Raw genomic sequence first — 14,182 nt, 5'->3', positions numbered from 1 at the left:
AGGTTCACTTGCTTGCCGGCAAGCTACTCCTCGTTGTGGCGATTCACTCACTTGGAGGTTCACGCGCTAATTGGCTTCACACGCCAAACCCTCAATAGGGTGCCGCACAACCAACACAAGATGAGGATCACACAAGCCACAAGCAATTCACTAAAGTACCTTTTGGCTCTCCGCCGGGGAAAGGTCAAGAACCCCTCACAATCACCACGATCGGAGCCGGCGACAATCACCACCTCCGCTCGACGATCCTCGCTGCTCCAAGCCGTCTAGGTGGTGGCAACCACCAAGAGTAACAAGCGAAATCCGCAGCGAAACACGAACACCAAGTGCCTCTAGATGCAATCACTCAAGCAATGCACTTGGATCACTCCCAATCTCACTATGATGATGAATCAATGATGTAGATGAGTGGGAGGACTTTGGCTAGGCTCACAAGGTTGCTATGTCAATGAAAATGACCAAAGATATGAGCCACAGCCGGCCATGGGGCTTAAATAGAAGCCCCCACGAAATAGAGCCGTTGTACCCCTTCACTGGGTACTCTGCGCTCTAACCGGACGCTCCGGTCCACTTGACCGGACCCTGGACTCAGCGTCCGTCCACAGATGGACGCCACGTGTCATCGCCTTCAAACGCTGTTCGTCAGATTCCAACGGCTATGACGCTGACCGGACGCTCCAGTTAAAACTGACCGGACGCTAGAACCCCAGCGTCCGGTCGAGTACAGTAAGGGTCGAAACCTGGTTTTCCTCGACCGGACACAACCCAGCGTCCGGTGGTAAACCCTAGCCACTGTACCGATAGTCAACGCGACCGGACGTAGGCAGTCAGCGTTCGGTGCTTCTGGATTCAGTGTCCGGTCACTGGACCGACGCTGGCATCAGCTCTGTTCTCACTTCTATCTTCTCCACCCTTGCTTCAATGTGCCAACCACCAAGAATTTGCATCTGGCGCAATAGAAAATAGGTATTTCATTTTCTCGAAAGCGCCGAATCCCACCGAGCAAGCTCGACGGGAAGGAGAGAGGGACCTAAACCCATCTCAACCCTGCAAACACCTTGTGCACATGTGTTAGCATATTTTCACAAATATTATCAAGGGTGTTAGCACTCCACTAGATCCTAAATGCATATGCAATGAGTTAGAGCATCTAGTGGCACTTTGATAAATTGCATTTCAATACGAGTTTTACCCCTCTTAATAGTACGGCTATCTAACCTAAATGTGATCACACTCGCTAAGTGTCTTGATCACCAAAACAAAATAGCTCCTACAAGTTATACCTTTGCCTTGAGCTTTTTGTTTTTCTCTTTCTTCTCTTCAAGTTTAAGCCCTTGATCATCTCCATGCTATCACCATTGTCATGTTATGATCTTCATTTGCTTCTCTACTTGAAGTGTGCTATCTATCTCATGATCACTTGATGAACTAGGTTAGCACTTAGGGTTTCATCAATTCACCAAAACCAAACTAGAGCTTTCACCACCTCTTCGACTAGAAGGCCTGGCCAGCTCGCCTCCAACTCCGACCCGCCTCTCCGACCGGAAGGCTTGGCCGAGAAGGGACGACGCTCGCCTCCGACTCCGACGCTCGCTTCCAACTCTGGCCCGCCTCTCCGACTGGAAGGCCTAGCCAGCTCACCTCCGACTCCGGCCCGCCTCTCCGATCGGAAGGCTTGGCTGAGAAGAAACGACGCTCGCCTCCGACTCTGACTCGCTTCTCCAACCGGGAGTACACCAATCCTCTGCTTAGCTCTTCTTCGACCAGGAGGCTGGAGTCGACTTAGGAACAACCGACCGGGGACGCCCGCTCGGTGAAGACCTAGGAAATGGACAGAGCAAGTAAGACAGGGCGCTCTAATCAACCGCAATATCAAGGACCGTACCCTACGCACCTACAGGACAGTACTGTTAGGCCGTGTCAGAAGGATGCACCGTAACCTTCCAGACATGTCAGAACACCAACAATGTTGTGGGCGCCGACATTTATCCTATATTATGGTAGGCACCGACATTGGTCATACCGGAAGATCACGATGGAGCCTACCACATGTATTCGGATATCAATAGTGTTGTGGGCGCCGACAAACCGCCTTATACCCGACGACGTGGGCAATAAGACTAGAAAACACACACACTCTCTTTCTCTCACACTGTCTCTTGTAAAGCCACCCCTTTCATCTATAAAAGGGGATGCGCTCTCTCCAAAAAGGGGAGGACGATTTGACCACCAGGATCAATTCACGAATGATTCAAACAACCTATGATTCGAACGATTCCAACAGAGCATACGCTCAAACACTTAGCGCACGTAGGAGCTCCCATCTCTCTCGGCCCTTCGGTTCAGAGTCCGACCGGACCTCTTGCACCCTCCATCTTACTCCCTCTCATTTGTAACCCCACAACAAACTTCGAGCACCTGGACTCAGGAATAAAGTCACCGACCGACTCAAACTGGACGTAGGGCATGTTGCCTGAACCAGTATAAACCCTGTGTCATTGAGTGCTAGGCCACATCCGATCACAACGTATGACAAAACTATAAATATTTACGTGTTGATCACTTTCTACACCGACATCATCATTCGCACGGTGTGGGAGGTCAGCGGCACTACTTGGCCACAGCTGACTCGCACCAACTATGGCGAGTGGGCGGTGACCATGAAGGTCAAGCTCAGAGCCTGACGGCTCTAGAATGCCATCGATAAGGGCACCGACGTAGAAGAAGATGACATGTCAGCGCTGGAGGTCATCCTCGCTGCTGTGTCTGCGGAGTATCGGGAGCCATTGGGGGCGAAGAAGTCTACTAAGGAAGCATGGGAGGCCATTGTAGCGATGTGCGTCAGCTTTGATCACACAAAGAAGACGACGGCCCAGCTGCTGAAGCAGGAGTACACCAACCTCAAGTTCAAGGATGGTAAGTCGGTGGAGGACTTCTCCCTCTGCATGTAGTTGCTCATCAGCAGGCTAGGGAGCCACGGTGTCGCCATTGACGAAAAAGAGGTAGTCTCCAAGTACCTCCACTCTATGTCGATGAAGTACATCTAGATTGCTCTCTCCATAGAAACGATGCTAGACCTATCCACCCTCACCATTGAGGATGTGATAGACCATCTACGGGTGGTGAACGAGCGCATGGAGCAGGCCACAACAACAATGGACAACGGCAAGCTACTGCTAATAGAGGAGGAGTGGGCTGCCCGGATGAAGGAGAAGAAGTCCAGGGAAGCCTCCTCTAGCCACGGTGGTGATGGCAAGCGTCGCAGCAAGGCTTCTTCGGAGAAGAAGAAGAAGGTCGACCCCAACGCCTACCGGCGCTGCGGGAAGACATGCCATTGGGCAAAGGAGTACCCAAATCACAATCAGGAGAAGAAGGCTGAGGCTCATTTGGCATAGGCTAATGATGATGATGAGGCAACTCTCCTGATGGTGACATTCTGTGCACTGCACGACATTGAGGTCAAGGAGAAGGGAGAAGTGATGGTGGTAGAGGAGCACAAGAAGGCTCTAAAGGCTGTCAACCTCGATGAACCGTGCGTCCAAGTCCACCTCAAACATGTGGGCGGCGAGCAGGAGCAGCGGTGGTACCTAGACTTCAGCGCCAGCAACCACATGACGGGCTCCAAGGCAGCCTTCTCCGAGCTCAACGGCAACGTAACCGGCACGGTGATGTTCGGTGACATCTCAAGGGCGGCGATCCGAGGGCGCGACACCATCATCTTCAGATACCAGATTGGCGAGCACCATGCACTGACATATGTATATTACATCCTACAGCTACGTTCAAGCATCATCAGCATTGGCCAGCTGGATGAGCGTGGCAACGAGGTGCTGATCAAGGACGGCGTCCTCAGGATTAGGAACCGGGAGCAACGACTTCTTGCTAAGGTGAAGAGGTCATAGAACCGGCTATACCTGCTCGACTTAAAGGTGGAGAAGCCCATCTGCTTGGCTACGCAGCGCACATAGGAGCTATGGCTGTGGCTTGCCCGCAATGGCCATATTAGCTTCGACGCCCTCGGCAAGCTGGAAAAGATGGTCTGGGGGCTGCCTCACATCGAGCACGCAGGCGAGCTATGTGACAGCTACTTGTTCGGGAAGTAAAGAAGGCTGCTGTTCATGAAGACGATGAAGTATCGTGCGGCAAAGGCCCTCAAGTTGGTCCATGGTGACCTCTATGGGCCGATCACGCCGGCGACGCACGGTGGGCGCAAGTACTTCATCTTGCTGGTGGATGACTGCAGCCGATTCATGTGGCTACAGCTTCTGACCAGTAAGATCGAGATAGCAAAAGCGGTCAAGAAGTTCAAGGCACGCGTGGAGACAGAGAGCAGCAAGAAGCTGCACGTGCTGTGGACTGATCGCAGCGGTGAATTCACCTCTGTAGAGTTTGTAGCGTACTGCGTGAATCAAGGTGTGGTGCACCCCCACAGCGCACCATACACGTCGCAGCAGAATGGCATGGTGGAGAGGCACAACCATACAGTGGTCGGCATGGCGAGGTCGATGATGAAGACTTAGAAGATGCCGGTGGAGTTTTGGGGAGAGGCAATGACCACGGCGGTGTTCATCCTCAACTGCACGCCCACCAAGGCCCTAAAGGGCAACATGCTATTCGAGGCTTGGCATGGACATAAGGCAAATGTGTCCTTCCTTAGGACATTTGGCTACATTGGCCATGTCAAGGACACAAAGCCCCACCTTGGCAAGTTGGAGGACAGAAGCACGCCCATGGTGTTGTTGGGCTATGAGGAGAGCAGCAAGGCCTATCGGCTCTATGATCCCAAGGGAGGCAGGGTGGTGGTCTCTAGGGATATAGTATGCGACGAGATGGCTGCTTGGGATTGGGAGGATCAAGGCATCGGGGAAGCTGCTGGTGTTAGCAACACATTTGTTGTCGAGCACTTGGTGATCCAAGGAGGAGGAGATGATGGCGCTGGAGAGCAGGCTACTGGAGAATAGGCTACTGCTAGAGAGTAGTCTCCACCAGCAGCGGCGCATTCATCTCCACCACAATCCCCTACGACAGCAGCATAGGGGACACCCCCACTGGAATTCACATCACCACCCACCAACATCGATGAGTTCGTGGATGCTTTCCATGACGGCGAGAAGGTTCGGTTCAGGTGGGTGGACAACCTTGTCAGCGAAGGGGGAGCTCCTGGGCTGGCTAGCTGGCTTCTAGATGACCTAGAACTACTCCTTATCAGCATAGAGGAGCTGCCGATGTTCACAATGGCTGCACACGACGCAAATTGGCGTCAGGCGATGTTGGAGGAGATGAGGGCGACTGAGGACAATGGGACATGGGAGTTGGTGGATCCATCGGTGGGCTGCAGGCTGATCGGGTTGAAGTGGGTCTACAAGGTAGGGCGGGACAAGCGCGGCGCCATTGTCAAGTACAAGCCTTGGCTCGTCGCCCGTGGCTTCGTGTAGCGTGAGGGCATCGACTTCGAGGAAGTCTTTTCCCTAGTGGCGTGAATGGAGTCCATTTGCTTGCTGTTGGCCATAGCAGCAGCGAAGGATTGGCGCGTCCACTACCTCAACGTCAAGTCTGTGTTCCTCAACAGCGAGCTCGCGGAGACGGTCTTCGTCAAGCAAGCTCCAGGCTTCGCCGTCAAGGGCGCTGAGCACAAGGTGCTCAAGCTATGCAAGGCGCTCTATGGGCTACGGCAGGCCCCTCGGGCGTGGAACGCCAAGCTAGACGCCACCTTGGGCGAGCTTGGGTTCACTCGCTGTGCCACAGAGCACGCGTTGTACATGCGGCGACAGGGGATGGAGGAGCTCGTCGTCGGCATGTATGTGGACGACTTGATCGTCACTGGAGCGTGGGCGGAGGACATTGACAGCTTCAAGCGCGAGATGGCTGCTCATTTCAAAATGAGTGATCTCGGCGCGCTCTCCTACTACCTCAGCATTGAGGTGAGGCAGGGGAAGGAGCACATCTCCCTGGGCCAGCGCGCCTATGCGGAGAAGCTGCTGGAGCACAGCGGCATGGCAGAGTGCAAGCCATGCGCAACTTCAATGGAGGAGCGGCTGAAGCTGTCCAAGCACAGCATGGCGACGAAGGTGGACGCGATGCGCTACTGGAGCATCGTTGATGGGCTGCGCTACCTCACGCATACTCGGCCAGACATTGCGTTCGCGGTCGGGTATGTTAGTTGGTTCATGGAGGAACCACGTGAGGATAACTGGACGGTGGTGAAAAGGTTACTGCGCTACATCAAGGGGACGCTCGATCAAGCGATCATCTTCTCCAAGAGTGGCGGCAAGGGTGGGCTACGGCTCACGGTCTTCAGTGAGGCACCCCCCAAGGCAAAGGACGATGAGCCGGAGCTCACTGTTTTCAGCGACGTAGACATGGTGGGCGACATCGATGGACGACGGAGCACCTCTAGTGTGCTTTTCTTCCTTGGAGCAACCCCCATCGCCTGGCAATCGCTGGAGCAGAAGATTATGGCGCTGTCGACGTGTGAGGCGAAATACGTCGTAGCGGCCATGGCGACGTGCCAGGCTGTCTGGTTGTGCTGGCTGCTGGGCGAGCTGACCAGCGAGGAAGCTCACCTGCCAGCTCTGATGGTGGACAATCAGCCCGCCATCGCCCTCGCCAAGAATTCTGTCCTCCACGACCGGAGCAAGCACATCGATATTAAGTTCCACTTCCTCCGAGACTACGTCGATGGAGGGCAGATCGTTATCGAGTTTGTCGAGACCGGCATACATCTCGCTGACATCCTCACCAAATCACTCGGACGCCTACGGTTCATGGAACTGAGGAAGATGATTGGCATGGATGAGGTCAAGACTTTAGGTTAGCAGCAGGATTAGGGAAAGAATTGTAAGACATAATCTGCTACTAACCTCTCACTCTTTGTTTGCTGCACAACAGATTTGGCAATAGGTCATTCTCTGCTGTCCTAGTTGCTATACTAGTAGGGCAATAGGTCACCACTGGTACATTAGTTGGTAGCTAATACATCAGCCATGTCTTGGTAGTGGGCTGAGGTAGGAATTGTGCTGCTAGTACTAGTAATAGTTGGGGCTGTACTCAACCATGCTCATGTGTACCTTATAGTTGGTACATGAGTTGTATATACTCTACCTCTATGCAATGAAAACAGACAGTTCAGTTGCCACAAACCAAAAGAGCAGAGCTCTGACCAACGCTGGTGCTTGTGCTTTGTGCTTGTGTTCACCTCTTCTTCTACCTCTAGCTATAGTGAGTGAGTGTGTGTTGGTAAGCTTACTGCTTACCCGTGCAGAGCAGTGATGGACCAACAATGGCTACACTTAGTTGTTCTAGGCCACCCCCTACAGGTGGAACCCCGTTAGCTGCTGTTTCAAGGATGGCGTCATGTACTCTGTTGCAGATCCTCTCAATCTCAATGGAACTAGCCTGAAAGTGATGATGAAATTCCATGTCTGGATCAGGAAATGCTACATTGCATTGCGTAGTTGCATATTTCCACAACACATTGCATACCTTAATTCCACCAAGGTTCATTGTATCATCTGCACGCCCATCAGAAGTACGCTCAAATTCATCTCCATGCGTGCGGAGGATCTGCATTTTTACAATGTTTAGGGGCTCGACGTTTACACGTTAGCAAGGAGCAAAGAACACACATACGTACTTTCCCATGCCATTCTGGCATTCCGTTGAAGTAAACCTCCTGATGATCAGCATTCAGAAGTGTTGTTGATGATCCAAATAAAATTGGATCAAGTGCAAGTTCACCAATACCCACATAGTCTTGTGGCTATAAAGATTGAAGAGAAGCACTAACATCAGCTCTCACAGTTATTTTCTTATGAGACTTGTGTATGTTAACAGACTAGCAAAGAAGAATCCACATATAATGTGTATCAGAATTTGCAAGCAGCACAAGAATGCAGTAGGCATAATGTTATGCTGACGCTGACATAAATGTAGAGATGTCTATGATATCAAAATTGCGCCAACATTCCACACCCAGGAATCCATGCTATGCATTGGTATGAAAATAAGATATATTGTTTTTTAAAAAAGAAGGCAAAAGGTGAATTCAGGAAAAATCCTATGTCCATCATTCCATGAGCTTACCAAAGGATTCCCACTGCTATCAAGAATAAACAGGTTACAACCCATGGCAGGTGTGCTGAATGCAGACAATGCTTGAGTTTGCAGCAAGGATCCAGTAACAAATCCACCACCAATCTCTGTGCCTCCACAGTACTCGATTACTGGCTTGTAGCCAGCTCTTCCCATCAGCCATAAATAATCATCCACACTGGATGCCTCCCCGGATGAGCTGAAGCATCTGTATATAATGAATATGACCAATAAAAACTGCATACCATATACCATACAAGATGTGTAATATGCAAGTTAAGACAGAAAAGGTCTGGAGAGTTGAGCAACTAAAAAATTACCGGATGGAGGACCAGTCTAGTCCAGCTGTACAGTACGTATTCTTCCATGTACGAGCGATGCTGGGTACCAGTCCAAGCATTGTCACCTTAGCATCCTGGAAATTAGGTAACTATAAGTAGGAACAAGATTGCAATGAATGAAATAGAATACCATTAAACTAAATTTTAATAAAAAAACAGAGGCATTGTGGAGCGATATACATAGGAACAATGCAAACTGGACAGTTTCATGCCTGCACTATTCATTTTCATAAAGATCCACAAACGTATGAGCGAACCAAGTGAAATGATTGAGGTTCATGATGACTACCCGAAAAAGCTTAACTGGAATAGCAAACCATGCATAGAAAACTTTGTGCATTCAGTTTATGTTCTAGCTATTTGGGATTGATATTTAGACAGTATAATGTATATGAACACAATTGTGAAATGGTCCATAATTTCTGTCATTCTGACACTAATTTTGTGAATTAAGCTGTCTATTTTCTGTACCTGTACAAACTTTGCAAAGCCTGAACTATTTGGGGAGCCATTATACAGAGCCATGGAAGCTCCATTCAGTAAGGAAGAATCTTTCATAAGTGAGTCAGTACTATGCTCAGCAATTATTGCCTGATAGACGCGAAGCGAAATGGTTACCTGAGGAGGCGGGTTGGTGCAGTTGAAAGCCTTCGTCCCTTTAGGCCAGTTGAACGAGACATTCGAAGAAAACAGATCCATGGCATGGTCCATCACTTCTTTCTTCGATAGGCGGTCCATGCTTTCACGGGTACCGTTGTTGTCACCTTTAAAGTCGAATGCCGGGTGGGCCCTCTCTTTGTAGGGTTGGATGCGCCGAACTATGAAACTAGCTGCAACCAGTTCACCCCTAAGCTCCAAGCCTTTACTCAATTCCAGAAGTTCCATTACTTGCTCCATTTCAGCATTGTTGGGTCTCTCTGACTAGTTACTGTGGTTAACCGGGATGTAGTGGACGTCGCATCGAATCAACAGGTGACTCTGTTTGATATAGAACCATCTAGAGTTCCAACCTTTCAGGGAGGTATTCAGCGGAACGTTGATATACTCGCTGGCCATCCCATCCCTGAGCTGCAGGTACACACCGCCGACCACCTTTGAACCGCTACCCCCTTCTTCTTCAGACAGAACAAGTGCCTGAAGAGGTTGAAGTGCGGCAGAACACCAAGAAATGCCTCACAGAAATGGATGAAGAAGATAGAAACATGCAGAATGGTGTTGGGGTGCAGATTACAGAGGCTAATCACCCAAAACTCCATAAGATCCCTCAGAAAGGGGTGGACAGGAAACCCTAACCCTCGCTAGAAATAATCCTCAAATACTATAGCCTCGTCAGTATGTGGTGTCGGAAAGGGCTCACCGCTAGCTGGCCGCCATCCAGCAGTAAGACGGTCGGGGATAACGCCCGCCGCCACCATCTTATCGAGATCAGCCGCCGATGTCCTCGACGGCACCCACTCCTCGTCGCGGCTACCTCCGGTGGCCACTTTCTTTGGCTTTACGGCTCCTTTTTTCGGCGCCATCTCCTATGGTTTCGTCCTAGGGTTGAAGGGGAATGCTCGCGATTGATGCGGAAGGTGAAGCACAGGGATTGCGAAGGTAGGAAGCAGGGTGGTTTGACAGAGGTAGGAGGCGATATGAGTGGCGGCGCGGTTATAAAGCAGTTCCCCCACTCTGCCTTAACTCTGAGGGTTTTTGGGAAACTGTTCCCGCGATCAGCGCTACATCGATTCCTTCAAAATGGTTTGATGGGCTGCAACTTGGGCTATCGCGTCACAGTAGCCCACGCCGCTGATTTATCGCCGCCACTTTCTCCGAATTCTCCGCATTCTAATGAGGCTTAGTAACTAATACTGAACGGCCATTACTCCAAATTTCTCGCCGCAATTTGATTTATCCGATATCTACGCCAGAAACTCGGGGACTGGCTACCTGCTCGGATGGTTCACTACTTTCTGAGCCTGGCACACGTGACTACGTCACCTACTATCAGGCTCGGGGACTAAGTGGGCACACTTCACCTTACGGTGAATGTGCTCGTTTTTTGTCTCGAGGCTACGCTCGGGGACTGGCTACCTGCTCGGACGGTTCACTAATTTTTGAGCCTGGCACCACGTGACTACGTCACCTACTGTCAGGCTCGGGGACTAAGTGGGCACACTTCACCTTGCGGTGAATGTGTTTGTTTTTTTGAAAGCCTCCGAGCATCCAAAGGATAAACCATGTATCTTTACCATTGTTTTCGGATTCTAAGTGGGCACACTTCACTTTACCATGCAGGAATTTTTAATTTTAGACTTGAGCTCCTTACACCCTTATGACAAGCCGTGTTCGGAACACACTGCTTCGGCGATGTTGTACACTGCTCGGGCAGTTGCTCACAACTGATCGGCTGCTCCTTATGGTGGTCGGACCACGATTTGGACAGCTCGGTCTTGGATCGCACCTGCTCGGAAAGTCTCAAGACGGCGTTGCGCAACGGGTACAAGGCGCTCGGGGACTAACTGTGGGGGGTTACGACCCCGGATACCCACGGCAGGTCACATGGGCTATGGCCTCCAGGGGCGGTCCCAGCCCGCAAGAAGGAGCCTTGCGGGGCACGATTCTGTTCGGCGACCCCCGCAAGGCACGGAGAGGATATCCTAAAGATGTTACGAGATCTGATAGGATATATACGATCACATGTTTCTTGTAATCTGTTATTACTTTCCGGTTATCTCTCAGATCTAACCGAACTTGTAACCTTGCCCCCCGGACCATATAAGGCGGGCAGGGACCCCCTACGAATTCACGGCAAATCATACGATAGCTATGCAAATCAACAGACCACAGGAGTATGGTATTACGTCGTACCGACGGCCTGAACCTGTATAACTCGGTGTGTCTCTGTTGCCTTCTTGTTCTCGATTACACGCTCCTCTATCGATCAATCTACCATCGCGGGGTGCCCCTCGGTGGACTGCCGACGATATTCCGTCGACAACAAGGTAAGCAATTTGACCTATGAGCTTTTCTTTGCAGTAACTAACATATAATGAATTTAGAGTTTTCTATCATACATCTGAATATGTGAAATAAAAACAGCCCTCATTGCTATCTCATTGGAATTTTGTTATAGTCAAGTTGATTGGACCAGACAGAGATGGGAACAGTGTAGGAAATTTATACATTCATAATCAAGTCAAGTTCTTGGTTTAATGTGGCCTGTAGCGTTAGCATAGGCAATTGGTGACTTTTCAGTTTTTTATTCTATGACTATATCCAGTATCAGGTCTTAGGAATAACAAATCTTACGTTGATGTATATTGTTTTTCTTCCACTTTTTTTTTTTTTTTTTGCTCTTCGACAAGAATCTGACCATTCAGATTTTCCACCGTATTTGTTGCTGAATTACCTCCTAATTTGAGTAGCTCTTACGTTAGGCCATTTACATCATTATAGACTGCTCTGATTGTTTTGCACAACGTTACAGGACAAGTGGAACTGTGGAACCAATCAAACAAATCCTAGACAAAGGTACGTTGTAATAATATGTGAAAAATACTGCTGCGGGTGATTTGTTGCAGATTCGTTTATTAACTTATCTAATTTCAGTTTCAGGTGTTCATTGTCTCTATTCTAAAAAAAAAAATTCAGATGCTCCCAAAGACTTTGAGAATGGAGCCTCTGGAGCCAAGCATGTTTACAAAGCTGAGGTAGGCAACACAAATTTCTGCTTTGCTCTGCCCTGAGAAATTGACTAACTATCAGTTGTCTTTCTTCCCTTCATTGTTTAATGGTTACTGTATTGCGAATATGAAATGCTTGGTGAAATGCAAATGCCATATCAAGATATTCCAGACAAATGGCCTAACAAATACTATTGTTTAGTTGGCCCTGACATACGAGACCAATTAACTTGTGGCTATCTGAACCTGAATGTGAAACTTATGGCTGGAGCCAAATCGGATAGTCTCTGTGTAAAAGATAGGGTTGGACCTATAGCTTTTTATTTCATAGAAATATTACCAATGTGAATTGGCCAAATTTTTTGTTCCACTTCAAGTGTTAGATGCTTGCTTTTACTCTATTCTGAACCACTACAGACAGAAAATTTATGCATGTATCCAATAGCATAGATAGATTGTTTATTAATTATATACGATTATGTGTGAATCAGAATGGATGCTCTATTGTTCCATTTAGGTAGCACTAGGAGTAAAAAATAGAAAAGTATATGTAATATAGATCACCTTACAGGAGCGAGGAGCCAGGAGGTGTCGTTGTGGCGGATGCCGGTGTCGAGAACTGGCGTTGTGCGGACAAGCTGGAACTGAGAGTCATGGTCTTGTGGTGGACAAGAGCTAGAAGGCGTCATCATGCGTGGATTAGAGGCAGGAGGACCAGGTGATGCTCTCCCACCCACTCTGCAAGGATGCTTATTTTAAGAGAAGGATTAATTTGTGGTGGCCTAATAAGGTTCATAGATGGATTATTTAAATCCATTGAAATATGTAAATGGTAATATGAACACACAACACACCCTACACATGATTTGTTTTAGTTACAGTTCTATATATTGAGATAGAGAATGCTGATTGTACCTGTGGTCTCAATTTTTTTACCCTAAATTTCTTTTTGCCTTGCTCACCTTTTTGTCTGAAACTCTGAACTTGCTCACCTTTTTTACAACATATGTGAATATATTTCTGTAAAATATATTTCTGTAAATAATCTTCATTCTATGAGGTGATCTATTCTATTTCTACGAGTTAAATTGTATTTTTAATTAGAATGCATCTATTCTGGCAGCACTCTATGAGGTGATCTATTCTATTTCTGCGAGTTGCCATTTTGGAGCTGAAACTGAATCTTGCCTACAGATTTTTTAGTGATCATCTATTTATGCGAATATGAGCATTTTGTTTACCTTGATCTTGACAACAGTAGCTGTTTGCTTTTACTCTATTTTGAACCACTTTGCACTTAATTGTTTACTGCTCCACAATTATTTAAATTGTACTTCTACTCAATCTCAAGCTAAAGTGATAGGTTCACTCTTGATAGGTGGCACTTTCATATCTGTTGATGGTAGTTTTTGTTTTGCTACTGCTTGCAGCCTTGCTATCAAGTTGGGCTGTGTTTTAGGTTGTGTTTTTGACGAAGGTGAACTTTTATTTTTCAGGTGGGAGATAATAGCTAGAAGTAGACTGATGTATGCAACCAGTGATTGGATCAAATTCCTCATGGCGATTTGTTTTGGACATCCTAGCTAGAGGTGAAAACTTTAGTAAGGACTTCCTAGAGATGATCATTTTGTAAAGAGTGCAAGCAAACCATACGAGATATGGACTGTACAACCAAATATCTTGAGTCTAGCATATTAGTTGAACTTATTTCATCTTGGCTTGTTTGCCATGAACTATCTAGGATGGCATATGACAGATAATGATGGCTTTAGTATAAATTGTGAGCTTTGTTCTGATTGATATGTGTTTCATGAGTGTGTATTGGTTTGACACGGTTAATGTTGATTGTATGGTTGATGTATAAATAAACGAAATTATAGTTAATTTTTTGTATGCCTAGCATTAGACAGTTGGTCACTATAAATTTATTTTTGGTTTTATTATGATTTATTTTTCCTTGATGCCATTGTAGCTTTAACAAAAGCATTATATTATTAAGCATAATTGCTATGGACTCAACAATATGATAACCCATCATGAATCTCTTTTGGCATGAGTCTTAATCTATATCACTATTTACTTCAT

The 14,182-nt window shown here is 47.9% G+C and overlaps 1 protein-coding gene and 1 long non-coding RNA gene across 2 annotated transcripts; both read left to right on the top strand.

Moving 5' to 3' along the window:
• The first annotated feature begins 5,480 nt into the window (after positions 1 to 5,480).
• LOC136544067 (uncharacterized mitochondrial protein AtMg00810-like) lies at positions 5,481 to 6,815 on the top strand. Its single transcript, XM_066536342.1, has 2 exons — positions 5,481 to 5,636; positions 5,772 to 6,815. The coding sequence occupies exons 1-2, from the start codon at positions 5,481 to 5,483 to the stop codon at positions 6,813 to 6,815; spliced, it is 1,200 nt and encodes a 399-aa protein (XP_066392439.1).
• A 4,795-nt stretch (positions 6,816 to 11,610) lies between these two features.
• LOC136546145 (uncharacterized) lies at positions 11,611 to 13,964 on the top strand. Its single transcript, XR_010781268.1, has 4 exons — positions 11,611 to 11,945; positions 12,024 to 12,124; positions 12,669 to 12,815; positions 13,594 to 13,964. It is a non-coding gene; the product is annotated as an uncharacterized lncRNA (long non-coding RNA).
• The last annotated feature ends 218 nt before the right edge of the window (positions 13,965 to 14,182 follow it).

The sequence above is a fragment of the Miscanthus floridulus genome, chromosome 3 (assembly GCF_019320115.1).
Source record: "Miscanthus floridulus cultivar M001 chromosome 3, ASM1932011v1, whole genome shotgun sequence".
In the NCBI taxonomy this organism is placed as follows: Eukaryota; Viridiplantae; Streptophyta; class Magnoliopsida; order Poales; family Poaceae; genus Miscanthus; species Miscanthus floridulus.
This window is presented reverse-complemented; position numbering and strand designations above follow the sequence as displayed.

Coding starts and splice junctions, on each gene's coding strand:
- LOC136544067 (XM_066536342.1), top strand. CDS start 5,481: ATGGAGTCCATTTGCTTGCTGTTGGCCATAGCAGCAGCGAAGGATTGG. Junction 5,637..5,771: donor TCAAGGGCGCTGAGCACAAG/GTGCTCAAGCTA, acceptor ATGCGGCGACAG/GGGATGGAGGAGCTCGTCGT.